We start from the raw sequence: 25,646 nt of genomic DNA on the forward strand, positions 1-25,646 counted from the left end.
TTGGAGTTTTTCATATTTTTATGGGAAATTTAAAGAAATCATTTCCTTGACATGTGATAAAGTGTTTACCTCTAGTGGTAAGATTTCACCTTCCATGGTTAGGAGGCGAATGCTATAACCTGCACATAAGTTAATGAGATATGTAGTTTGGTTATCAAATTTTTTCTAAAATGACACCACCACAAAGTTTATAGATTCATTTTTTGAGACAGCATTACTCTGCATTGGTTAATAAAAATGTCTTTTTAAAGAAATTCTCTTTGAAAATACCTCTAGTGTATTAATCATACTTGATGTTGTGGAGTGGAGGGTAAACCACACCATTAAGAGAATAAAGTGTAATCCTGAAGAGGTAATTATAAGATTTGTCTCAGGCCCAAAAAACATAAATAAAGATTGGTGTGGAATCTCATTAGTGTACGTGTTTTCTGCCATTCTAGTCTGTCTTTTATTAACATTTTTCTAATGGTATTATGTAGGTAAATTTCCCATAGTTCATTTTTAGTGTGAATTATTTTGCTGCTTCAAAGAAACACATGAAGTGTAATGGTAGTGAGTTTTAAAATTTTTATTCGGAAATATTTACATGTGGTGGGCCCAAAGTTCCTATAATATTGCCTATGGACACCTTTACATTTAAACTGTTTTTTTTCCTCCTACATAAACTTAATTTATTCAAATTTCTAAAATGTACTGAGTATAAATATGGAAGTAGCATTAGAGTTATTGGATTGACCTGGCTCTGCTAACTTCATGTATTTAGGAAAATCACTAAATTACTGTCAGCCTCTATTTCTTTGGCTGCATAAGGAAGAAATTAGATGATCTTTTCTGGCCCTTAAGTTCTTCAGTTTTAAGTAGAATATGATTGTAGGGTCCAAAATCTAAAAGCAAAAGTGAGCTTTTATTAGATCTTACATTATGCACATACTATGAATTACATTTGTATTATAAAGATTTATCTGGTATCATAGTTTTCCTGTAAACACACATTGGTTAAATCTGTCACATTCTGTTTGTGATAGTGCAAATTGTGATACACTTACTTTAAATTACCAATTTATGCAGAACTTTGAGTGTGAAAACCGGTTCAATAGAGTGGATGTAGTAGTTATTATTTCAAAAGAATAAAACTTTTAAACTGTTAAAGAAGCACTTTTTAAAATTTTATTATGTACTATAAAATTATAAAACCAAATTATGAAATACTGGGTATTAGAATTTTCTAGAAAAATAGGAAAATTAACTCTAGTTTACAACAGGGTGAGACTTAGGGATAGTCTGGAAAATATGCCCAGCACAGATGATATGCTGCAATACAGCCAACACCACAACTTTATTTCCAACACAACCGAGGTTTAGGATCACTGGAAAAAACTTTTGTTCAAGTTTGTGGGAAAAATTACCATAACCCTCTTCTGCATATCTGGGCCAAACTAGTTCTGGTGATTCAAAAACCCATTGCTTCCTATCAAGGCAAATCATTGATCACCTTTGTTGAAATGGGAAGGGTCTGAAATCCAGTATGGTATGGTGCAAATAAAACCCTTAGAACTTTAAGTTCCTATTTGCACTTTGGTTTTTCCTTCAATCTGTCACTCCAAAAAATGTGCATAATACATGCTAAATTTTGTGCAGAGCTTTCTGACTTCGTTTGGAGATATGGTCATAAATCTGAGAGGAGCTCTGGGACGTAGCAGCAGAAAAACCTGAAACCACTATTAAGAGGAGGTCAAATGTTTTATTTATCTCAGGAGTCACAGGTGAAAGACTATTCCTGAGTAATAAACAACCCCTTGGGAGAACCTTTACTTATTTGAATCTACCTGATAATAGAATAAATTTTTTACCTTAAGTGTTGAAAATTTATCATCCTCCAAAGAAAGGCCTTTTGTACATTTAAAAGTAAAATGTTACCACTGTTCCTGGCTCCACATGAAGAAGTTTGCCAAGTCTGAACAGTCTTCGGATACATCATGTTTATCCTGTCCAGGATGCTGGGTCATTTGCAGAAATCTAAAATTTGGACACTGGGCTGGAGATGGTAACACAGTTGTAATCCCAACGACGCTGGAGGCTGAGAAGGGAGGATGACAAGTTCTAGGCTAGCCTGGTCAATTTAGCAAGGTCCTGTCTCGAAAAATAAAAAGGGCTGGGGTCTCAGTAGTAAAACACCACTGGGTTCAAGCCCCAGGACAAAACACAGCAAATTGACTCTCCTGGCCCTCTGATATTTGAGTACCTTGAAAGAGAAACTACTACTCGTAGGGAAGAAATATTTCCATACTTATTCGTGATTTTAAACATTAGGGTGTGTCTTATAAGGAGATAAATGTCCTTGGGGAGACATTTGTTAAATACAGGATAGAACAAGGGAATAAAAGATAATAGCACAAAGAAGTGGCATGATTTTATACTTAACTATGACCATGAGGTTTGGGGTTGTTATACAGGAATAGTCATAATAGAGGTTATACAGGAGACGATCGTTTATATTACTCGAAACACTTTATAGTGTCATTTTCATTCACAATTTTCTAAGTGTTCAAAAAAACTTGCGACACGTTGATGAAAATAATAGAAGTCGGCAGCAGATGGCGAGAGTGCGTCTCAGAACCTTTCTATTGGGGATCTTTCTCGAGAGGAACCGGAAAAGGAGAGGGACCCTTCGTCACTATGTGGGGAGGCCGGAAGCTGAGCTCCTCCGGGGGTCGCTTTTTAAGAGTGTTTGGGTCTGGGTGCAGGGGTACGCAGTCAGATCGTCTTCGCCTAATTTCGTGGGCGGGTGAGTATGTGCGGAAATCCCTGACGCAGCCCACCGTGGGGGCCTGGAAGTTCTGCGCAGGCGCGGCGGGACGGTGGGCTGTCGCTGGGCTCCCCGCTGGTTCAACGCAAAATCTGCAGCTTGGCACCTGACTTGCTCTGCGTTGAACACCAGGATTGGGTTATCCTGCTCATTGTTCCAGAGGCCGAGAAAAAGCTAAGGTGTTAGTGGCGGTGGCCGGGGAGAGGGCAGCGGGCGTGCGGCCTCCACGTATCCGACGACCTTTCTCTCATTCTAATTAAGCTCCTGACCACAGGAGTGTCCATCCACTCTATGTATTACTGGAGCCTCAAGGTCGTGCTTCCTTCCTTTGCAAGGGTGAAAAAGACACATCAGCCGGTCTTTCGTAGTTATACGTAGCATTGTATCAATATTTTGTTTGCACACGTCTTGCCCCTTTATCCAGAATTTAAGACAGCTGTATTACTTTTTGATTAATAGATTCATTCAGCAGACTATTTGCGAATAAGGTCAAGAAAATAACTAACTGCTTTGGTGCTTGTATATGACAGTCGAATTATTGAGTTAAGTTCGTCGTTTACATGAAACCCATTTAACAAATACTGTATAATAGGAATTGTAGGCCCTGGGAATTAAAAAATGAATGACACATAAACGATCTGTTTTTTTTAAAATTAAGATAGAACCAAGATCGGGATAGATATAATGAATAAAGAAAATGGAAAATCGCCTACAAATAGAGTTGATAGTTGGTATTCTCAAACAGTGAAAAATAAGAACAATGTAAATCCACTTGTACGCAGGAAATAATTAGAATATACTTTTAAGAATGTAAGGTACAGGGGCTGGGGAGATAGCTCAGTCGGTAGAGTGTTTGCCTTGCAAGCACAGGCCCTGGGTTCGATCCCCAGCACCCCCCCCCCCAAAAAAAAAAAAAAAAGAATGTAAGGTACAAATCAGCATGTATTATGAACTTGGAAATATATATCTCAATTTTAGCAGTGATTGCCTGTGGTGGAGTAGGTGCTTTTCAATCATTTTATCATACATTATATACTTTTCTTGTTCCAAACTTTCAATAAACGTTTTTTGTAATCAAATTAAGGGGAAGAAAAGTCATTTCCAAATTCGGGCTGAGGGTGAAGGAGCATCTAATCTATATTTGGGATCAGGAAAACTTTCTGAACAAGACATTGAGAGAAACTGTCTTGAAAGAGTCGGATAGTTTTAGAAGCGGTTGGAGAAGCCAAAAGACAAACTTGAGAATCAAAGATTTGTGGGAAACTGCATTGTTCCTTGAAAAGTATGGGGATGGAGAGCTGGAGGTGAGGGACAAGGAGTGGTAAGAAGTAAGATGAGACCTTTTAGGTCATGCCGAGTTCATGAAGCCTCTTGAGGTTGATTGTCCTGAGGACAGTGGGAATTATTGAAGGAGCTGTGATCCGACTTAAATGTTTTCTAAAGAAACACTGCAGCTGAGATGGAGGCAGGCAAGTTTGGGCTCCAAACTTAAGAGTAACCCAGACAGGAATTGATTGCTGGGGGAAAAAAAATAAAAAGTGTTGGCAGGGTAAAGTCTGTTGCCTGTCTTATTAACTGTCAGCTTGGAGTCTGCTATAAATGACTTTTGAGTGAATTAAGTGAAGTTCATCCCATTCCTTTTAAAATCTCAAATACCAGAATTCAAATTAGGAAAGGAATTGGTTGCATTCTATTAATACATACTCAGTTGGTCACTTTCAATTGTGATAAGGTGGCTTTTAAAGCTCTTGAGAATTCTAGCAATACTGATGAGTAAGAGATTCTTTTTCCAGAAAAAGAGATCAGAGGAGGGTCAAGGAGTATCAGAGTGCAGATACTATTAAATTCTGTGAGGCACAATTTTATAAAAATACTTCATATTTCCTCATCTATATATATAGTTTATATAATTCTTTAATAATATCTCATTTACCTACCCAAAGTCATAAAGGAGGTGTTTTGTGGTACTGGGGTACTGTGATCCTCTTGCCTAAGCCTCCCAAGTCACTGAGATTACAGTTGTGTGCTACTATGCCTGACATAAGGTGGTGAACTGAGTCTTAAAAGGTAGACCAGAAAGAGTTGGGAAAGAGGAAATAACATGAGCAAAAACCTAGAAGTACAAGCACTCTCCCCTTTTTTTAGAACACTGTAATGGATTTGGGCCATGCTGTGAATGGCCTACTGAAAAAACATAAAACGAATAAATAATAAAGTGGTCAAGAGAAAAATGTGAAGAGACTACCAAAAGTCAAAACATGAAATATAAATGAACTTTATACTAAAGAAATGATACTTAACTTCACCCTTGATAAAATTGCATTGCTATACCACTTACACCAATTGGATTAGTAAAAGTAAAAGCTTTGATTAACATGTTGTATGGATGACAATGTGGGAAAACTAGGTGCTGGACACTCCCATGTGTTACCCACAGGATTGTTAACTGGCTTAATGTGTATCCATGTGGTTACTCACAAATGCACATGCACTCAGATGTAATTCTCAGAATTTTTACCTGTAGGTACTCTCACACACATAAGAAATTACCTAATTCAGCTTCATGATAGCATAGGAGAAATAACTTAAATGTCTGTTAATAGGGGCCTGCCTAAATAAATTCAGATATAGTCATACAATGGATGACCATGCAACCCTTAATTTTTTAAAAAAGCTGTGGGGTGGACTCCTTAGACAACGTTAGTAAACAATCTTCAAGATACTTCGTTAGATGAAAAGCAAGATCCAGAAGATTGTGTATATACTGCTATACTTTGTGTAAAATGAAATAATTTGATATATGGTAAAGATTGCATATGTATAAAATATTTCTGGAAGCTTCAAACAAATCTTGTGATATTGGTTGCCTGTATAGAGAGAACCTGGATGACTATAGTCAGGGATAATAGAGACATCTTGTAGTATATTTTTTTGTCCTTGTTCATTTTTAAAAACTTTTTTTATTTTGAAATAAGACTGACAAGAAGTTGTAAAAATAGTAGAGTATATGCACATATCCTTTGCTTGGTTCTTGGTGATAACAACTTACATAACCTTAGTGCATTATCAAGGTCAGGAAATCAACATTAGTATATTGTTAACTAAACTACAAACCTGATTTGGATCTTGCCACCTCTGTATACATTTATTGTGTGTGTGTGTGTGTTTGTGTGCATGTGTGAGAGAGCGGCAGAAAAAATGTAATTTATCAAATGTGTAGATTTGTTTAACAACCACCACAATCAAGATACAGAATGACCAACTTCCTAGTGCTACTCCTTTATAGTCAGACCTTACCCCCAACCTTAATCCTTGACAATCACTAACCTATTTCCATGACTGTAATTTTATCATTTCAAAAGCAATATGGGACTGGGGACATAGCTCTGTGGTAGAGCACTTGCCTAGCTTGTGCAAGGCACTGAGCAACAATTTTCTGTCTTAAAAAAAAAGTATTATATAAAATGAATTGTATAGTATATACCTTTTGAATGTGAGTTTTGTTCTTCTCAGCATGAATACCCTTGAAATACAAGTTTGCATGTTTTAATAGTCCATTCCTTTTTATTTCTGAGTAGTATTTCAAGATGTGGATATACCACGGGGTGTTTAGCTATTCACCTTTTATAGTATATTTTTGTTGTTTTCAGTTTGCGGATCTTATAAATAAAACTGCAATGAACATTTATTACAGGTTTTATAGGGACATAGTTTTCACTTCTGATAAATTGCACAGGGAGTACAAATGCTGAATTTTATGGTAAATGTATATTTATTTAACCTTATTAGGAACTGCTAAACCACTTTCTAGAGTGGCTATACTATCTTTCATTCCCACTAGCAATACATAAAAGATGTAGTTGCTTCATATCCTAACCCACACTTGGTAATCTCAGGATTTTAAAATTTAGCCTTTTTTTTGGTGGGGGGGGTCTTTCTTTTTTTTTTTTCTTCTCAGTGTAGGGGATTAAAAGTGGAGCCTTGGGCTGGGGTTGTGGCTCAGTGGAAGAGCGCTTGCCTAGCATGTGAAAGGCACTGGGTTCTATTCTCAGTACCACATAAAAATAAATGAGTAAAATAAAGGTCCATCAACATCTAAAAATTTTTTAAAAAGTTAAAAAACAAAAACAAAAAGAAACTGGATCCTTGTGCAAGCGCTGTATGTGGAGCTACACTCGAAGCCCCAGTGTTAGCCATTTGGATAGGTCTGTGGTAGTGTCATACTGCAACTTCATCTGCATTACCCTAATGGCTGTTAATATTGAATATCTCTTTATTTGCTGATTTGTGTCTTAACATCTTTGATGAAGTGTCCATGTCTTTTTATGCCCATTTTACAATTCTTACACCCTTTTAATGATTGAATTGCTTTTGGGGGTTGTTTTGTTTTTCGCTATTGAGTTTTAAAAGTTCCTTAAATATTTTGGTTACAAGTTCTTTGTCAGACATACATATAGTTCCTCCTCTTCAAGTTTTTTCTTTTTCCTACTAAATTCTTTTTCAGAACAAAATCTTTTAATTTTTGTTAAATCCAGTTTAATCAATTTTTTCTTTTCTTTTATTGTGCTTTTGTTATTATGTATAAGAACTATATGCTTAACTCTTAAGTCTTGAAGATTATCTCCTGTTCTTCAAGAAGCTTTACAATTTTGCACTTGTCATTGATTTTTTTTTTTTTCTTTCTCCTTTTTTGGTACTGGAGATTGAACCCAGGGGCACTTAACCACTGAGCCACATTCCTAGCTCTTTTATAATTATTTATTTTGAGACAGGGTCTCACTAAATTGCTTAGGGCCTGACTAAACTGCCGAGGCTGACTTTGAACTTTCAATCCTTCTACCTCAGCCTCCTGAGCCGCTGGAATTACAGGTATGCGCCACTGTATCTGGTGGCACTGATCCATTTTGAGTTCCTCTTTTTGTAAGATGTGAGATTCAGCTTGAGGTTTTCTTTTTTGCCTTATAGACCAGCTATTACAACACCATTTATTGAAAAGACTCCTTCCTCCATTGAATTGCTTTTATAGCATTGTCAAAAATCATTTGGGTGAGTTTTGTTGATTTATTTCTGGGCTCTTTTTGTTCTGTTGATCTGTGTGTCTGTTCCTCTTCCAATACCACACTGTCTTGATTGACTCTCTAGTAAGGCCTAAAATTGGGTGGGATGATTCAGTGGTGTTTTTTCACCACTTTTTCAGTGGTGTTTTAGTTATTCTGTTTCTTTTGCCTTTCCATTTAAATTTTGAAATTAACTTGTCTGTGTTTTTTATAAAAACTTGGATTTTCGGAATTGTGGTAAATGTATATAGATCAATTGGGGAGGGGCTGATATCTTCACTGTGTTGTATCTTCCAGTCAGTGAATTTGATATGTCCCACCTTTATTGATCATCTTTGATTTCTTTCATTAGCATTTTATAATTTTAAGTATACAGGTACAGGTCCTATATGTGTTTTCATTAGATTTATACAACACTGAAAGTACTTCATCCTTTTGGGAATGATTTTAAATGATATAGAATTTTAAATTTTGCTTTACAGTTGTTCATTGTTAATATATAGAAATATAGGGGTGGGAGGGGTGGGGGGAAGGAAAAAATAACAGAATGAATCAAACACCATTACCCTATGTAGATGTATGATTGCACAAATGTTATGCCTTTACTTCATGTACAAACAGAAACAACATGTATCCCATTTGTTTACAATAAAAATAAGTTAAAAATAAATAAATAAATAAAAAATAAATAAATTTTGCTTGAAAAAAAAAGAGAGGATGAGGATTGGGAATATAGCTTAGTGCAGAGCATTTGCCTAGCATGTGTGAGACTCTGGGTTCAATCCCCAGTACACAAAAGGAAAGAGGGATAGAAAGAGCGAGAGCGAGAGCAAGAGAGAGAGAGAGAGAGAACACAAAGATTTTTTTAGGCAGGAGGAAAATTTCCATTTGGATTTATGTATAAGAATGAAGAATACTAGTAATGATAATGTATACATAATAAATATTTTCATATTTTTAAATATCTTTAAAACATAATAGATTATTCAAAAAATATTTTAGGATTTCCATTATAATTCATTTCTGAGTTATTTGGAAGTACATTGTTCCATTTCCAATTATTTGGGGATTTTCAGGGTATCTTTCTCATTGATTTCTAGTTTTCTTTTTTTTTTTTTTTTAATGGTGTTGGGGATTGAACCCAGGGCCTTTGTGCATACAAGGCAAGCACTCTGCCAACTGAACTATATCCCCAGCCCTTTCTCATTGATTTCTAAGATATTCCTTTGTGATCAAATCACATACTTTGTATTGTTTCGATACTTTTAAATTTGCTGAGACTTGTTATATAGCCTTCGACAATGGCTATCTTAGCGACTGCTCTCCATTTGGAAAAGATACAAATCCTACTATTATTAAATAAAAAATGTAAATAGGATGAATGGTGTTACATGCAAGTCTTCTATAACTGTACAGTTTCTCTTTTGTCTAGTTTTTCTAGCAATCTCTGACAGGAAAGTGTTAAAATATTCAGCTGTAATCATGGACTTGTCTATTTTACTTTTTGGGTTTTGCTTCATGTGCTATGATGTTCTGTTATCATGTACCTATAATTTCAGATTATTATGTGCTCTTGGTGACATGACCTCTTGGTCATTATGTAATCTCTCCACTGTTCCTTGATAATATTTTTTCAAACTCGACTTGATATTAATTTAGTCTTTCCAGTTTTCCTTTAATTCATGTCTGCATGGGATACTTTCTCAATTCTTTTACTTTAAATCTATTTGTGGCTTCATATTTGAAATGATTATCTTTTGGATAGTACATAGTTGGTCTTTTTAAATCCAATCTGACAATCTCTGCCTATTCATTGGAGTGTATAAAAATCCTAAACTTATTGAATTGCATACTTTTAAGTATGTACAGTTTATAATTTTTACTGACAAAAATATATAGAAATATGATTGATGTTTTTTGTATATTGACCTTGTAATCTTTGCCTTGACTGAACTTGCTTTTTAATTCTGGGAACTTTTTTTTTTAAAGATTGCGTGGATGGGCTGGGTATATAGCTCAGTTGGTAGAGTGCTTGCCTCGAAAGCACAAGACCCTGGGTTCAAATCCTCAGCACCACAAAAAAAAAAAAAAAAAAAAAAAAGATTGCTTGGAGTTTCCTACATAGATAACAGAAACAGTTTAATTTCTTTCTTTCCATTCTATATGTCTTCCTTTTCCTTCCTTACTGCATTGGATAAGACTTGGCAATACTGTTTAGTAAGTGTGGTGAGAAGGGATATGCCTATCTTGTTCCTGATTTTAGGAGGAGCATACCTAATCTTTCACCATTAGGTACAGTGTGAGCTATAGTATTTTCTAGCTTTGTGAAATATTTTCCCTTTTATTCCTTTTTATTCTTAGTTTGCTACGAGTTTTTTTTATAAGTGGGTCTGAATTTTGTAAACTGATTTGTCTATATCAACCAGTGGGATTATGTGGTTTTTCTTCTTTTGATTGTGACTGTGATTGACTATGTTGATTGATTTTCTATATTGATTTCTGTATTTCTGTATTCTATTTCTATATTGATTGATTTTGCATGACTACTAGAATAAATCCCACTTGATTGTACCGTATAATTCTTTTTATATATTGCTAAATTCTGTTTGCTAATATTGGTTGAGAGTTTTGTATCTGTTAGTGAGAGAAATTGCTCTGTAGTTCTCTTTGCTGTACTATCTTTGTTTTTTATATCAGAGTAATACTGTTTTCATAAAATAGGCTGAGAAATGTCTCTCTTGTATTTTTGGAAGATGTTGCATAGAATTGGTCTTTATTTCTTCTTCAAGTGTTCAGTGGAACTTGCCAGTGAAGCCATCGAAGCCTGGTTATTTATTTTTCAGAAGCATTTTAACTATGAATTCAATTTCTTTAGTGATTATATGACTTTTCATGTTCTCTCTTTCATCTTACATGAGTTTTGATTGTTTGTGGTTTTCATGGAATTATTCCATTTTGTCTAATTGTAGAATTTCTGTAGTTTGTAGTATTACCTCATCATCCTTTTAATGTCTGCCAGGTCTGTAGTAATAGACCCTCTTTAATTCATAATATTTGTGATTTAGGTCTTTCTTTGTCAGTCTTGCTAGAGGTTAATCAATTTTATTGATCCTTGCAATGTATTAACTTTAGGTTTGATTTATTGGCCCTGTTTTTGTTTTGTTTTCAGTGTTATTATTTCTACTTTTATCATTTCCTCCTTTCTGTTTGCTTTGGGTTTATTTTGCTCTGTTTTTCATAGCTTAATGATAAAATTTAGATTGTTGATTTGAGAACTTTTTTAATATTAATGTTTTAGTGCTATAAGTTTCCCAAGTACTGCTTTAAAACCATCCACAGTTTTATGTATGATATATTTATTTTCATTTGGTTCATTGTTTTTTGATTTCTCTGGGATTTTGTCCTTAACTTATGCATTTGTTAAATTTCATGTTATCTTTCTGTTATAGGTTTTGAGTTTGATTCTGGTAGAGTCAAAAACATACTTTTTTTATAGTCAAAAACATACTTTGTATGATTTCAAATCTCTTAAAGTTGTGAAGACTTGTTTTATGTTCCAGGATATGGTTTATATTTATGAATGCTTCATGCATGTTTAAAAAATATACATTGTTTAGCAGTTTGGGTGTTTCATGAATTTCAGTTATATTTTATTGGTTGATGATGTTTAATTCATTTATATCCTTGATGATTTTCTGTCTAGTGGTTCTACCAATTATTAAAGGAGGGATGTTGAAATCTTCTAGTATAGTTATAGATTTATTTCTCCTTCAGTTCTGTCAATTTCAGCTTTGTTTTGAAATTCCATTGTTTTGTACATATACATTTAGAATTGGGCTATCTTCTTGGTGGATTGTTCCTGTTATCATGATATAATATCACTCTCCATTTCTGATAATTTTGTTAGAAGTCTTCTTTGCCTAAATATGTTCTGCAGCAAAATAACTGATTCATAAAACAAGTCCCTATGTGAATTCGAACATATAGACTGTTTATTTTAGCTACACACACACACACACACACACACACACACTTTTATCTCCCTCTCTGTAAACAGTGTTAAGCATATGTAAAAATCCATTTAGTGTCACTTACATGGAATTGACAGAATCTGAACCTCAGAATTAATGTTATCCTGGTTTAAAAGGTAACAGTTTGTATTCAAACATCATTTTTTGTCATTTTGTGCAATATAATGTAAATGCAAAAGCTAATGGCCTGAGAAGCTTTTACTTAGTTTTGCTAATTGTAATTTCAGGAATATCTGGATAGAATTAGATGGCAGAGAACAAGACCTTTATTTTGTTTTTCAAGTAAAATCTAAAATTGAGAAAAAAACTCCTTTGTAATTGAAAAAACACAATTGTATTGTAACGTAAGATTACCATATAAAATGGAATTTCTTCAGTTAAATCCGTATCAGGAATTCTTAATGTGCAATGCTTTTCTCTAGACATTTAATTTTTTTCCCCAGTTTATTCAGAGACTCAACCCAGTTGGACTCTACAAATTAAACCATGGGTTTTCAATGAATACAAAACCATGTGGTTCAAATCCTATAGGATGACCTTTTCCTGTTTGAATAGAATAAACAGTTACAGGTGAGTTTGTTTATTACTCTGGCAAAATTTACATAATTATATGCTATAGTAGTTTAGTATTGATTCTGTTTAATTAACTTGGTTAGTTTGCAATAGTTTGTGTATTTTGATTAAAGTAGCTTTTATTTAAATATTCTTAAGTAATTTATTTTCTTTTAACTTTTAGATCTGGAAAATTTCAAGTTCACAGGAAAGTTAAAATATATAGCTAGTACATGTCTTTCATCCAAATTCAGAGATAGCTTTGAATTTTCATAGAAGACCATATTATTTGGAGAAGTATTTTTACTCCCTTATATTATCCTCTTACCAGAACAAAATGCATTGCTTAAAATCAGAAGCAAATATGAAAGGGTGGATAAGTATACATTGTAGGTAGTAAGAATGAATCAAAGTAATGACTTTCTGGATTTATATTTTGTAAACCAATTTCTAACCTTATGAAAAATAATTGCTTAAGATGAGCTCTGATTTCTAAGTGGATGCTCCTTTTCTTTTTAAAAGAGATCTTTCAAGATTGGGTGTGTGTGTGTGAAACCATTCTTGTTCAACTGAACTCACTGTTACTGTTAATTAGTTCTTGATTACTAAGGTATGCATTAAGTATGGAAAAGGAGATCAATATTCCTAAGATAATATTAAAGAAAAATGGCATTTGAATCTTAAAAAGAAAAAAAAAGGAATAAAGAACATAGAATGTGTCCTCCATATGTAACTGAGAAAAGCAGTACAAATTGGAGGGCATTACCTTTCTGACTTAGCAACACAAGCAGAATTTTGGAGTACTTTTCTATACTGCACTATGACTCAGTGTAGTATCTATCTAATTGCTGTTTAGTCTCTGTTTGATCTTATTTGATTAAAAATGTTAGCTGAGAGACTGGGGTTGTAGTTCAGTGGTAGAGCACTTGCCTATTGTGTGTGAGACACTGGGTTCAATTCTCAGCACCACATATAAATAAATAAAGGTCCATTGACAACTAAAAAAAATGTTTTTTAAATGTTAGGTGAATGATAGTTTCTAGGCCTTTTTCTTCTATTATTTGGCAAATGTCTCTTGAGCATCAACTATGTTTTAGAAACTGTACTAGTCACTAAGAATAAATGGTGAGACAGTTCATGCCTGCCTTTCATAGTGCTTATGGTCTAGTGGGGAGACAGGTATGACTAAATAATTCTACAACCACAGGAGGAAGTACAATGAAGTTGAAATAGGGAAACTTGACCCAACTTTGAGGATTAAGGAAGATTTCATAGATGACATTTCATTTAAACTAAGAGTTTGATGGATGAGGAGGAAATCAGGGATGTGGGAAGAATATTCTAGAACAATATATGCAAAGTGCCTGATGAAAGAGCAAGCATAGCCAGTTCAAAGAACTGAAAAAAGACCCACGTGACTAGAGTAGAGAGGATAAAGAGAATTAGAGGAGGTGAGTTTGGAGAGGGAGCAAACTGGCAACCAAATAATTCTGAGCTTTATAAACCATACTAAAGGATTTTAATCTTTTGCCTAATGATACTGGGAAGCCATAGAAACATTTTATGTGAAAAATACCATAATCAGATTAATATTTTGGAATAATCAATCTCTATGCATCATGGAGAACAAATTGGAAAGGGATGAGGTAGGGAGTACCCATACTGATTAGAAAAAGCTAGGACAGTAGTTCAGCGATAATGGGAGCTTGTACTTGATGATAGCAGGAGAAATGGAGTAAAGAAGGTGGAGGCACCTGTATTCAAAGCCTGGCTTCACTCTTTCTTAATCTCTCTCAGCCTTTCTTTTCTGATCTGTCAGTTGGGAATAATCGTAGTACCTTCCTTGTAGAGTTGTCTGTAGAAGTGAGATGACATGTACTTGGCTTTTAATAAAGGTTATATAAATGTAGCTTTTTATTAGATGAGACCCAGAAGGCCAAGTTTTATAAAGTTCCATTTTTAGTTGTAATTTAGTTTGAAAGCAAAGGCAAATATATATATGAGTAGTGCAATTCTAATAAAACTTGATTTTAAAGCATCAAAATTGAGCAATCTATGTATTTAGAATCTAACAAATTATAAATATCTTTCTACACAATTTATCCCATATTACATTTTTTAAAAATAGCATTATTTGCCTTGGTCTTTGTTTTCACCACTTAGGTACCCTTGGACAAGACTGTATAGTACTTCACAATCCACAGTTGACAGCAGTGAGGTAAAAACCTTCCTGGCCCTGGCTCACAAGTGGTGGGATGAACAAGGAGTATATGCCCCTCTTCATTCTATGAATGACCTGAGGGTGCCATTTATTAGGTAACATTATAGAAACTCTGTGTCTTTTAAAATGCAATTCAAGAACTAGTCTTGTTTTGGATTCATTTTTATCTTGTTTTATACTTCGGTTCAAAATTCTACATTTTAAATTAGGGACATTCTCCTCAGGGTTCACCATTTGAAACCATTCATTTTTAGTAACATTACCTAAAGTCTAAGTAGCTTCCATAACTCAACTTGGAGCATTTTTGGATATATCAGTTAATTAGAATTAATTCTTATAAAAGGGAGCTAATGCACTAGCTCATCAAGGCCATTTTATAGCTACTTACCTGCTGTGACTTTCAGTCCATGAATGTGCTTCAGACTACACGTTTGCTGTGGGAGATAAAGCAAGGCCAGAGACCATCAGGGACTGCATTTAAAAAATAGTTGATTTGATCTTCTGTCCACTTATTTATTCATTAAACACTTGAGCTGCTGGTAAGACAGATGTAATCACACAATATCATACTCAGAGTCTACTCTAAAGGAACTTTCTGATTCGTTTTTGCTTGTTCATCTTGAATCAGTGCAGCAAAAAGGAAAATATTATCACTGAATTTGTGGATTTCTGAATTAAGGTAGAAAAAAACAGAAATGTTGATGTCTGGTTCTGAAAGCGCAGGCCCTAGACCAGCAAACATCAGTATCGCCCAGAAACTCATTAGAAGTGCATATTCCCAGGTCTCATCCCAGACCTGCAATTCTAGGGTATTACCAATCTGTGTTTCAGCAATCCTTCTAAGTGATTCTGATACATAAAAAGTTAGAGATCTCTATTTAAGCTACTGAGGCATCTTTATTTAGATACCACGTAAAACATCACCTAGGGCAGTGCAAGCTGTGGTTACAAGTCTAGATTTTCCAGCCAACTGGAAGTCATCAGAGGGGAGTATTATGACCTAAATTATGATACAGAGGAATCATTTTGGCTATTTGAAAAATGGATTGGACTTCATTTGAGTTGAGTCCTTTCTGTGTATTATAATATTCCAAAGTGATCTACTTAACCATTATACATGTCATTGTATGAATTCAATTAATTTTATTAGCAATATAGGATAACCAAAGATCTTTATTATATGTAATATTTATTTTAATATAATTAAAATTCATGTACAGTCTGATTTAAAAGTTCACTTTGCATTACTGTTAGATATGTATCTACCTAGGTGTAGATGCACATGTACATATGTTTGTGTATGTGGTAAAGGATTACTATGATTATCTTAGAAATAAGTTTGCTTTATTAGATATCTTCCTATATGTTCATACATGAGAATACAACTAATTTAGAAGATTAAAAGAGAATTAAAGTTGGTTGTGGTGGTACACACCTGTAATCCCAGTAGCTCAGAGTCTGACACTGGAGGATGGCAAATTAAAAGTGAGACCCTAAGCAATTTAAGGAGACCCTGTCTCAAAAAAAAAAAAAAAAAAATTGACTGGATATATGGCTCAGGGGTTAAGTACTTCTGGGTTCAATCCCTGGTACCAACCCCCATACACACAAAAAGAATTAAGGGCTGGGACTATAGCTCAGTGGTAGGTAGAGCACCTGCCTAGCACATGGTAGAACTGGGTTCAATCCTTAGCACCACATAAGAATAAATAAATAAAACAAAGGTATTGTGTCCATCTACAACCAAAAAAAAAAAAAAAAAAAAAAAAAAAAGATCTAAAAACAGAATTAAGAAGGGAATATGGTCAACTTTTGTAAATATAAATCTCTTATCTTCTCCTTTAAGTCTTGTAAAACAGCCTAAGTTGCTGACCTGAAGTGGTCTAGCAAGTACTGATGATATAGCCAGTAGACATATTTGTATCCCATCCTGTTGCTACAATTTGATTCAATAAATATTTGAATAAAATTCCCGTGGAAATGACCTATTGCTGATTAAGAGATCTAATAAGTACTGATGACATAGTAGGTATCTTGTATTTGTATTCATTCTGTTGATTCAGTTTAATTAAATCATTTTAATAAAACTAGGTTAATCAAAACAATCTAGATTATTTTGAAAATTTTTCTTTAGATTATTACTAAAGCAATAATTAAGTCATAATTACTACTAGATTCTATTTTAGACCTTTGCTCTAAATTTTCTACTTTTGATTTTTCAAAATGTTTTATAAATTTTTTTCAATTGTTGCATTATTGTTGTACCTAATGGTGGCAATTGTTACTTATTTGTGTATGCCACAATATAACTGTATAATTTGGTCAATATCACTTCCCAGCACTTCCCCACTCCCTCCCCTCCAGTCCCTTTCCTCTACTGATTTCCCTTGAATTTTCATAAGATCCCTGCCCTACCCCTCCTTTCTTTTCCTTTTACCTCTCTAGAATAGTTTGTAAATCAAATGTCATTTAATGCTGAAAATGATTTATCCAAAGTTATCAATAACCTATTAAAATGGGGATTAACTTTCCTTGAAAACTGTATGCTTTTAAGACTTTTTATTGATAAAATTAATCATTTATTTTTATATATTTTGAATTTTTTTAAAAAGAGACAATCTTTTGAAAACAGTTGCTAATCATCAGCTAGGAAAACCTTTGTTTGGGATGAAGATTCTTGATGTTGGCTGTGGTGGTGGATTATTAACTGAAGTAAGTGACTTGCTTTTCTGCCATTTTTAACTGAGAAAAAAAATTGAGAAGTAGACTTGTACATTATTTATCCTTTCTATAAATAGTGTTATTAATTTTTAGAATGCATGGTTAATATTTTCATGATTATAAAAGTAATTCATGCTTTTTGAAATTTTTTAAAAATCTAAAACTCAGAAACTTATACTGAACTTTTTGTTGTTAGTGGTGGTAGTGGTAGTTTTTAATAAAAAGTGGGACAGAGTTCATTCAAATACCTTTGTGTGATCTTTTCTGTCCTAAGAAATTAGATAGTTCCTATTGATTTAAATGCAGTGATAGACTGTCCTTTTCATATCAGCACTTTACTTGTGGGATTCTTTCTTAGATGCTGTAGAGTACTTGGAAGAGTAGTTATCCTTCCTGTGAAGAATATATGCTTTAGCTTATAGTAAATTTATGCCTTACAGCTGTATTTTATTCTGTCAACATGGGGACTTTTTGTTATAATACTGCATCATGATTTGATCTTTCAAATACTTTAAACAACAGTAAGGAATATTAAAGTATTAAGATTCAATGGAATATGGTACTGTCGAAGTCCATAGTCAGCCAAGTTGATAGACTAACAGGCCTTTGATGTGCAGTTAAGTTCTCACATGCACAGAAAACATGCTCCTGACCTGGCAGTGGGCTAATTTCTTTTGACATCAATTACAAAACTTCAGAAAGCCTAAAATATGTGAATTAAGAATATGTGGGAGGGCTGGGGGGATAGCTCAGTCGGTAAAGTGCTTGCCTTGTAAGCACAAGACCCTGAGTTCGATCCCCAGCACCCAAAAAAAAAAAAAAGACTATGTGGGGACTGGGGTTCTGACTCAGTGGTAGCGTGCTCACCTAGCATGCGTTGAGGCCTGAGTTCGATCCTCAGCACCACGTTAAAAAAAGAGGTATTGTGTCCACCTACAACTAAAAAATTTATATATATATATGTATAAATTAAGAATATGTGGGGCTGGGTTGTGGCTCAGTGGTAAAGCGCTTGCCTAGCATGTGTGAGGCACTGGCTTCAATTCTCAGCACCACATATATGTAAATGAATAAAATAAAGGTCCACCGACAACTTAAAAAAAAAAGAATATGTGGTGTACAAATTATAAATGAATAAGATTTTACTATGTGTGTTCTGCCATCTGTACAGTGTATCATTGCAGAAGTTATGTCTGAGGTTAAGATGATGGGACATACTTTTAGCTTATTGACTAATATTGTTTAACAAACACTACACAAGTGTGTATTAAAATTAAGCCTATATTTAAATGCTTGGGCATGTCATGAGAAGTGTCCAGATGTAAAAGCTGAACAAAGAATTAGCTATAAAGAATTATTTCTAGGACTTGGGATGTAGCTCAGTGGGAGAGGGGTGCTTAGTGTGCATAAGACCCTGGGTTTGACCCCTAATACCACATGTGCATACGTACACAATCAAATCTGGTCAGTTACAGAAAAAAACTATAAAGAAGAAATTGGTCACTAGAAATGATAGCTGTTTTTACCGTAGCATGTTACTTTTATTGCATTTCAAATATTTAATACTGTGCTATATACATGTAGATGTAAGTTTTTATTGCTTGGATTGTTGTTCTCACTTTTAAGCTTTTTATTATGGAAAATTTGAACTGTGTACAAAATAGAGAAACTGGTATATGAACCCATGTACACAAAAATTATCTTCAGTAATTATCACTTTGTGGTTAATCTTCTTTCATTTTTGGTAAGCTTTTTATTGCTAACTTGTGTTCTCTTTTCTTCCTGAGAGTAACTTCTTTTTAATGCCATTAGCCTCTAGGGCGGCTAGGTGCTTCAGTTGTTGGAATCGATCCTGTAGATGAAAATATTAAAACAGCACAACACCATAAATCATTTGATCCAGTCCTGGATAAGAGGATAGAGTACAGAGTGTGTTCCCTGGAAGAGATTGTGGAAGAAATGGAAGAAACTTTTGATGCCGTTATAGCTTCTGAAGTTATAGAACATGTGATTGATCTAGAAACATTTATACAGTGCTGCTGTCAAGTGTTAAAAGTAAGACTTTCAGAATCACTTGTTTGTTTTTTCTTGTGAGTGCATGTGTATATTCATACCATTAACATGTTTGATAATACTTTAGCAGTCCAGCAGGTAAACTGTAAGAGAGAAGGAACCAAGAATCGAGGATTAGGGGATAGCCTCTCTGCTGGTAATTACTTCTGCCCCTCAGATTGCCCTCAATAGCAGGATTTTCTAGTGTTATATTAGTTCAGGAATCTTGGAAAATATTGGTGGTAAACATTGGAAAAATAACACATTTATAGTGATATTTTCCCACTGATCTGGAGTATAGTCTGGATAAAATACGTAAAGATATCATATGATAATTTACCAAGAAACTGATTTGGATTAATACTTACAAATCAACAAAAATAGTGATTAGCATGAATTTACTTAAATAGCATTTGTTAAATAAATCTGTTTTCAGTTTATGAAAGAATCACTTTATACATATTATCTTGCTTGATCTTACCTATAACCAGATAAGGAAGGAAAGACAGGTATTTATCATCTTCTTTGACTTTTGAGAACTGGAAACTGGTGAAATGTCAGCAGTCACTGAGCAGTTAGGTAGGGCTTAAGGCTAGATCTTTTGATTCCAAATCTGGTTCTCATTATTTATTATGCTTATATAATTTGCCACAAACTTAGTCCTCTAAATGTGGTTCCAGTTTTCTTAATATATATATTATATTATTATTTTTTAAGATAATTTTGGGTTGGGTATTGGGGGTTGAACTCAGGAGCACTGGGCATTTCCACGAGCAACATCCCCAGCCCTTTTTATTTTTTACTTTGAGGCACAGCTTTACCAAGTTACTGGGAGCCTAGATAAATTGCTTAGCCTGGCCTTGAACTTGTGATCCTCCTGCCTTAGCCTCCCTAGTTGCTAGAATTACAGGCCTGTGTCACTATGTCCAGTTTAATAAGTATCTTTAATGTACTATTAAGGTTTTGGCTGTTATTATTTATGTATTTAAGATGTAACACCTTAAGGTCAAAAGCTAAAGGAATGAAGTACTTAGCCCATATCTAGATCAAGCTTTTTAAAAAAAATTTTATTTTGTAGTAATTTTAGATTTGTGGAAGAATTGCAAAGATAGCATAGTGTTCTCTTCCACTATTTTCACCTTACATTAATAACTCACATCATAAGGATGGGAACTAGGGTGAGTTAAGTGAAGTGCCTGGGCATAAAACTGAAGGAGGCTCTATTGCCAGCCCTGCACTGCACCGCACACCCTGAAAGGGACTGCCTGTTTCAGTTCTGTGCCCTAGAACGTCACTTGCCTTGCCATAGTACCTGCACTTAACCCCTGGCACATAACTGAGGCATGAACATTGGCATTATGCTTATTAACTGGACAACAGAGCTTGTTAAATGTTATTAGTTTTTCCACTAATGTCATTTTTCTATTATGGATCCTATTAAAGCTCTTGTATTGCATTTAGTTGCCATGTCTCCTTACTCTCCTTCTGTCTGTCTGTTTCTTGGTGTTTTCTGTTACATGGAATTTTATGAGGCTTAGCTCCTATTTCCCAATTAAAACTCATTTCTTTTTTAAATTTTTAAAACATTTTAAATTTTCTTTTGGTTGTATTGGGGACTAAACCCAGGGTCATGCTCAGCAACCAAGCCACCCCCTACCCCTTCCCTGAGCCCATATGTGATTCTTTTTTTTTTTTTTTTTTTTTTAAACTGGGTATTTAATTAAGGATGCTTTCCCACCCAGGCACATCCCCAGTTCTTTTTATTTTTTATTTTGTGACATGGTCTTCCTAGTTGCTCAGGCTGTTCTTGAACTTGCAGTCTTCCTGCCTCAATTACTGGAGTTACAAGTGTGCACTACTGTGCCCAGCATGATTCTTATGATATTTTAGAATGCTAAAGTTTTACAGAGAAAAGTTAACTTGGCATGATGTAGTATGTAGTATTTCAGTGTTTAAAAGCACACACTGATATTTCAGGGCCTGCTCTTTTTTATTTTTGGTTTGGAGTGGCATTTGAGATATATTATCTCTTCTCCCCATCCCACCCCATATGTATATAAAAAATGGCAGAATAAATAGTCCCTAAATGCTTTGTATTCATCTAAGTGCTTATAAGGATCTCTTCATAATCTTTATATAAATGAAATCAAAACAAAACAAAAAAACATTCAAACCTCAAGGTTTCCATGTTCAAACCTTCATGTTTTATTTGGACTGAAAACACTTGCAATGCACCATGCATAAGATGTGTAGCTTTGTGCTGTACCAAACAACTTAGACAGGCTTGGAACCCAAGAGGAAGCAGTGATGACATGTTAAAAGTAAATGTGGACATATAACAAAGAAGAGCATCTTATTTCTGTATTTTATTTAAAGTATTTCATATGTACAAAAGAATTTGTATAACAAATATGTACAAAAGAATATATGTAAAATAAATATGTCAGTGATGTATGATATTTAAGAGTTACAAACCCTTCAATGAGTATAGATTCAGTGAGTGAATCTGAGTGGATTGCCTCAAGTAGTTGATTTCCCAAGAGAAAAAATAGTATTTTGTTGAATTATATTTTATTCACACTTATATATCTTTTTTAAAATTGTTCAGATTACAGTTCTTTTTTTTTTAATGTTTTTTGTAGTTGTAGATGGACAGCATGCCTTTATTTTATTTGTTTATGTGATGCCAGGATCGAACCCAGTGCTTCACATGTGCTAGACAAGTGCTCTGCCACTGAGCTACAGCCCTAGCCCCTCATATTTATGAATCTTAACTGTACTTAAATTATTTAAAAGGAAGGAAGAAGAAGGGTAAGCCAAGCTTTACCTAACTGACTCTCCTAACCTTTTAAATTTTACTTCAATACAATTTTACCCTTACATAATTTTGCTTCTTTTAGACTGGTGGTTCTTTATTCATTACTACAATCAACAAAACACAGCTGTCCTATGCTTTGGGAATTGTCTTTTCAGAGCAAATTGCAGGTATTGTACCAAAGGGTACTCATATGTGGGAGAAGTTCGTTTCACCTGAAAAGCTAGAGAGTATTCTGGAATCAAGTAAGTATTAAGAATTTATTTTTCAATTTTCATATCCTAACTGAACTTTTTAAGTGCACCTATAATTATTAATCACATAACCTAGCACTTACTTAACCAGGTTATTATTTTTTTGGATGTTGGTTTTATCTCCTCAAGTATGTCAACTTTTTAAAGTTAGAGTTAAGTAGATACCACTTCACTCTCACCTGTGGCACCTAACCCAGGAGTAAGCAAATAAGAGATGATTATTGAAGACTTTCTGGCTATTTAGACATCATTTGATTAAAGATGAGATGTTGGGGGCTGGGGAGATGGCTCAGTTGGTAGAATGCTTGCCTCGCTAGCACAAGGCCCTGGGTTCAATCCCCAGCACCGCAACAAAATTTTAAAAAGATGAGATGTTGGTCGCACATCCCCAGTTTGCCCTACCGAACCCTGCTTATATCAGCTTATCTTACATACTTTTCCTGATTCTTCTACACTCAGTTGTGTTTTGAACTTCTGTGTCACTTTTTTTTTTTTTTTTTTTTTTTTTTTTTTTGGGTGCTGGGGATCGAACCTAGGGCCTTGTGCTTACAAGGCAAGCACTCTACAGTCTGAGCTATCTCCCCAGCCCCTTCTGTGTCACTTTTTATGTTTTACATTATTTACACCATACCTGATATTATGGTTATTATTATTATTTTTCCCCTTTTTCTGGCCTGTGTGCTCCTTAAAGGCAAGATTATATCTCCTTTTTATATTTCTTTTAATGCCTTGCTCTGCTTTACATATAGTGAACTCTCAATTTATGTGTTGAATTCCTGTTAAGTAATCCATGTTTCTCCATTCATTTGGCTTTCTTTTTCTTTTTCTTTTTTTTTTTTTTTATTTTTTGCCATACCGGGGATTGTACCCAGGGGCATTTTACCACTGAGCTACAGCTTCAATCCTTTTTATTTTATATTTTGAGACAGGGTCTCCCTAAGTTGCAGAGGGTCTTGCTAAGTTGTTGAGTCTGGCCTCAAATTTGTAATCCTCTTGTTTCAGCTTCCCAAGTTACTGGGATTACAGTCATGTGCCACCACACCTGGTTGGCATTTGGTATTCTTGTTGAGTTTTTGAGCTCATTGTCTTTCTCATGCTTTTTATTCATGTAACAGCATAGCAATAAAATTGATTTTACTTGGAATATTATCAGTCCCTAGGAATGCAGTAAGTTCTAGAGAGTTTTGTGAATACTTTTGTTGAAAATGAAGTAGAAAAAATATTTTGCTGATACTTTATGGGGATAATCTCCTGATAAAAATATTTTCTAATAGCAGCTAATATTTATTGAATACTTACCATATTCCAAACCCTCTGCTACTTTATGCACATATCTCTTCTAACAGTTCTGTAATAAATGTTCTGTGATGTGAGAAAACTGTGATTCAGAAAGAAAGTGACTTGCCTGTAGTCACTATATGTAGGTATCAGGGCTGAGATTTAAACTCAGGCAGTCTGCTTTTGAGAATGTGTAGCAGTCTACAGTGAAGTATCATCTGTGTGTGTTTACAAAGTGTTTTTTGCTCATTAAATAAAAAATCCTTTGTTAATATGAAGAGTAAAAGGAGACGCTTGACAGTTGGAAGGTACTTATTAAACTTACACTTTTTAATATTTTTTTCAGATGGTCTATCAGTTCAAACTGTGGCAGGAATGTTCTATAACCCCTTCTCAGGTTACTGGCATTGGAGCAAAAATACCAGCCTTAACTATGCAGCTCATGCTGTGAAATCCATGACACAGGAACACACAGTGCCTGCTGCTAATGCTGCCACCAGCCCAGGTGTGCATGAAGAGCTGAAGAAATGAATTGTTTCTGAGGACTGTAGTTTTTATGGCTTGAAAGTCTAATGTTTACAAATGCAAAAAATATACAATTTATCTTCTGAGAAAGAATCATGAAGAAGAGGTCAATAAAAGAGCTAAATCCTTTGATAAATGTTTTATATCATCTCATAGCTACTTTCAAGGGATTCTATAGATAAAAAAGTTTTATCAAGATACTGTGTGATCTAAGAGTTTTTAAGTTCCTCAGCTTTTGTTATATAAATTGGATATACATATTTCATTTCATCTTACAGAATACATCCTCCCATGTACATATATATTTCCCATATGTATATACATACATGTATGCTGTTGTTTTTTTTTTTCCCTTTTTTATTTTTATTTTTACAGACTGCATTTTGATTCATTGTACACAAATGGGGTGCAACTTTTCATTTTTCTGGTTGTGCAGTGTCAATTCACACCATTCAAGTAATCATACATGTACATAGGGTAATAATGTCTGTCTTAGTCCACTCTCTTTCCTTGCCCAACCCCCTCCTGCCCCATTTCCCTCTACACAATCCAAAGTTCCTCCATTCTTCTCTTGCCCCACCTGCAAACCGCACCCCCCCCACTATGTTTTATCATCCAATTATCAGGGAAAACATTTGGCATTTGTTTTTTTGGGATTGGCTTATTTCACTTAGCATGATATTCTCCAATGCCATCCATTTATCTGTGAATGCCATAATATTATTATTCTTTATGGCTCAGTAATATATTCCATTGTGTATGTATACCACAGTTTCTTTATCCATTCATCATTTGAAGGGCATCTAGGTTGGTTCCACAATTTAGCTATTGTAAATTGAGCAGCTGTGAACATTGATGTGACTGCATCAATGTATTATGCTGATTTTAAGTCCTTTGGGTATAAACCCAGGAGTGGGATAACTAGGTCAAATGGTGGGTTCATTCCAAGTTTTCTGAGGAATCTCCATACTGCTTTCCAGAGTGGCTGCACCAATTTGCAACTCCACCAGCAATGTATGAGTGTGCCTTTTCCCCACATCCATGCCACCATTTATTATTGTTTGTGTTCTTGATGATAGCCATATTGAGGTTAGATAAAATCTTACAGTGATTTTAATTTGCATTTCTGTAATTACTAGAGATGATGAGCACTTTTTCATATATTTGTTGATCACGTGTATATCTTCTTCTGTGAAGTGTCTGCCCTTAGTCCATTTATTGATTGGGTTCTCTGTATTTTTGTTGTAAAGTTTTTAAGTTCTTTATAAATTTTGGAGATTAGTGCTCTGTCTGAAATGTGTGTGGAAAAGATTTTCTCCCACTCTATAGTATCT

General features: G+C 34.4%; 1 protein-coding gene across 2 annotated transcripts; it reads left to right on the forward strand.

Annotated features, from left to right (window-relative positions):
• Positions 1 to 2,626: 2,626 nt before the first annotated feature.
• Positions 2,627 to 24,609, forward strand: Coq3 (coenzyme Q3, methyltransferase). 2 transcript variants are annotated; one of them, XM_047558975.1, is made up of 7 exons: positions 2,627 to 2,785; positions 12,338 to 12,464; positions 14,610 to 14,762; positions 17,280 to 17,379; positions 19,201 to 19,443; positions 22,341 to 22,500; positions 24,134 to 24,609. In XM_047558975.1, exons 1-7 carry the CDS (start codon positions 2,677 to 2,679, stop codon positions 24,316 to 24,318), a joined length of 1,077 nt encoding a protein of 358 aa, XP_047414931.1. In that variant the 5' UTR covers positions 2,627 to 2,676; the 3' UTR covers positions 24,319 to 24,609. The 2 variants fall into 2 exon arrangements, with proteins under 2 accessions (XP_047414931.1, XP_047414932.1); XM_047558976.1 differs by lacking the exon at positions 2,627 to 2,785 and adding an exon at positions 2,965 to 2,987.
• Positions 24,610 to 25,646: the final 1,037 nt, after the last annotated feature.

The sequence above is a fragment of the Sciurus carolinensis genome, chromosome 7 (genome assembly GCF_902686445.1).
Source record: "Sciurus carolinensis chromosome 7, mSciCar1.2, whole genome shotgun sequence".
In the NCBI taxonomy this organism is placed as follows: Eukaryota; Metazoa; Chordata; class Mammalia; order Rodentia; family Sciuridae; genus Sciurus; species Sciurus carolinensis.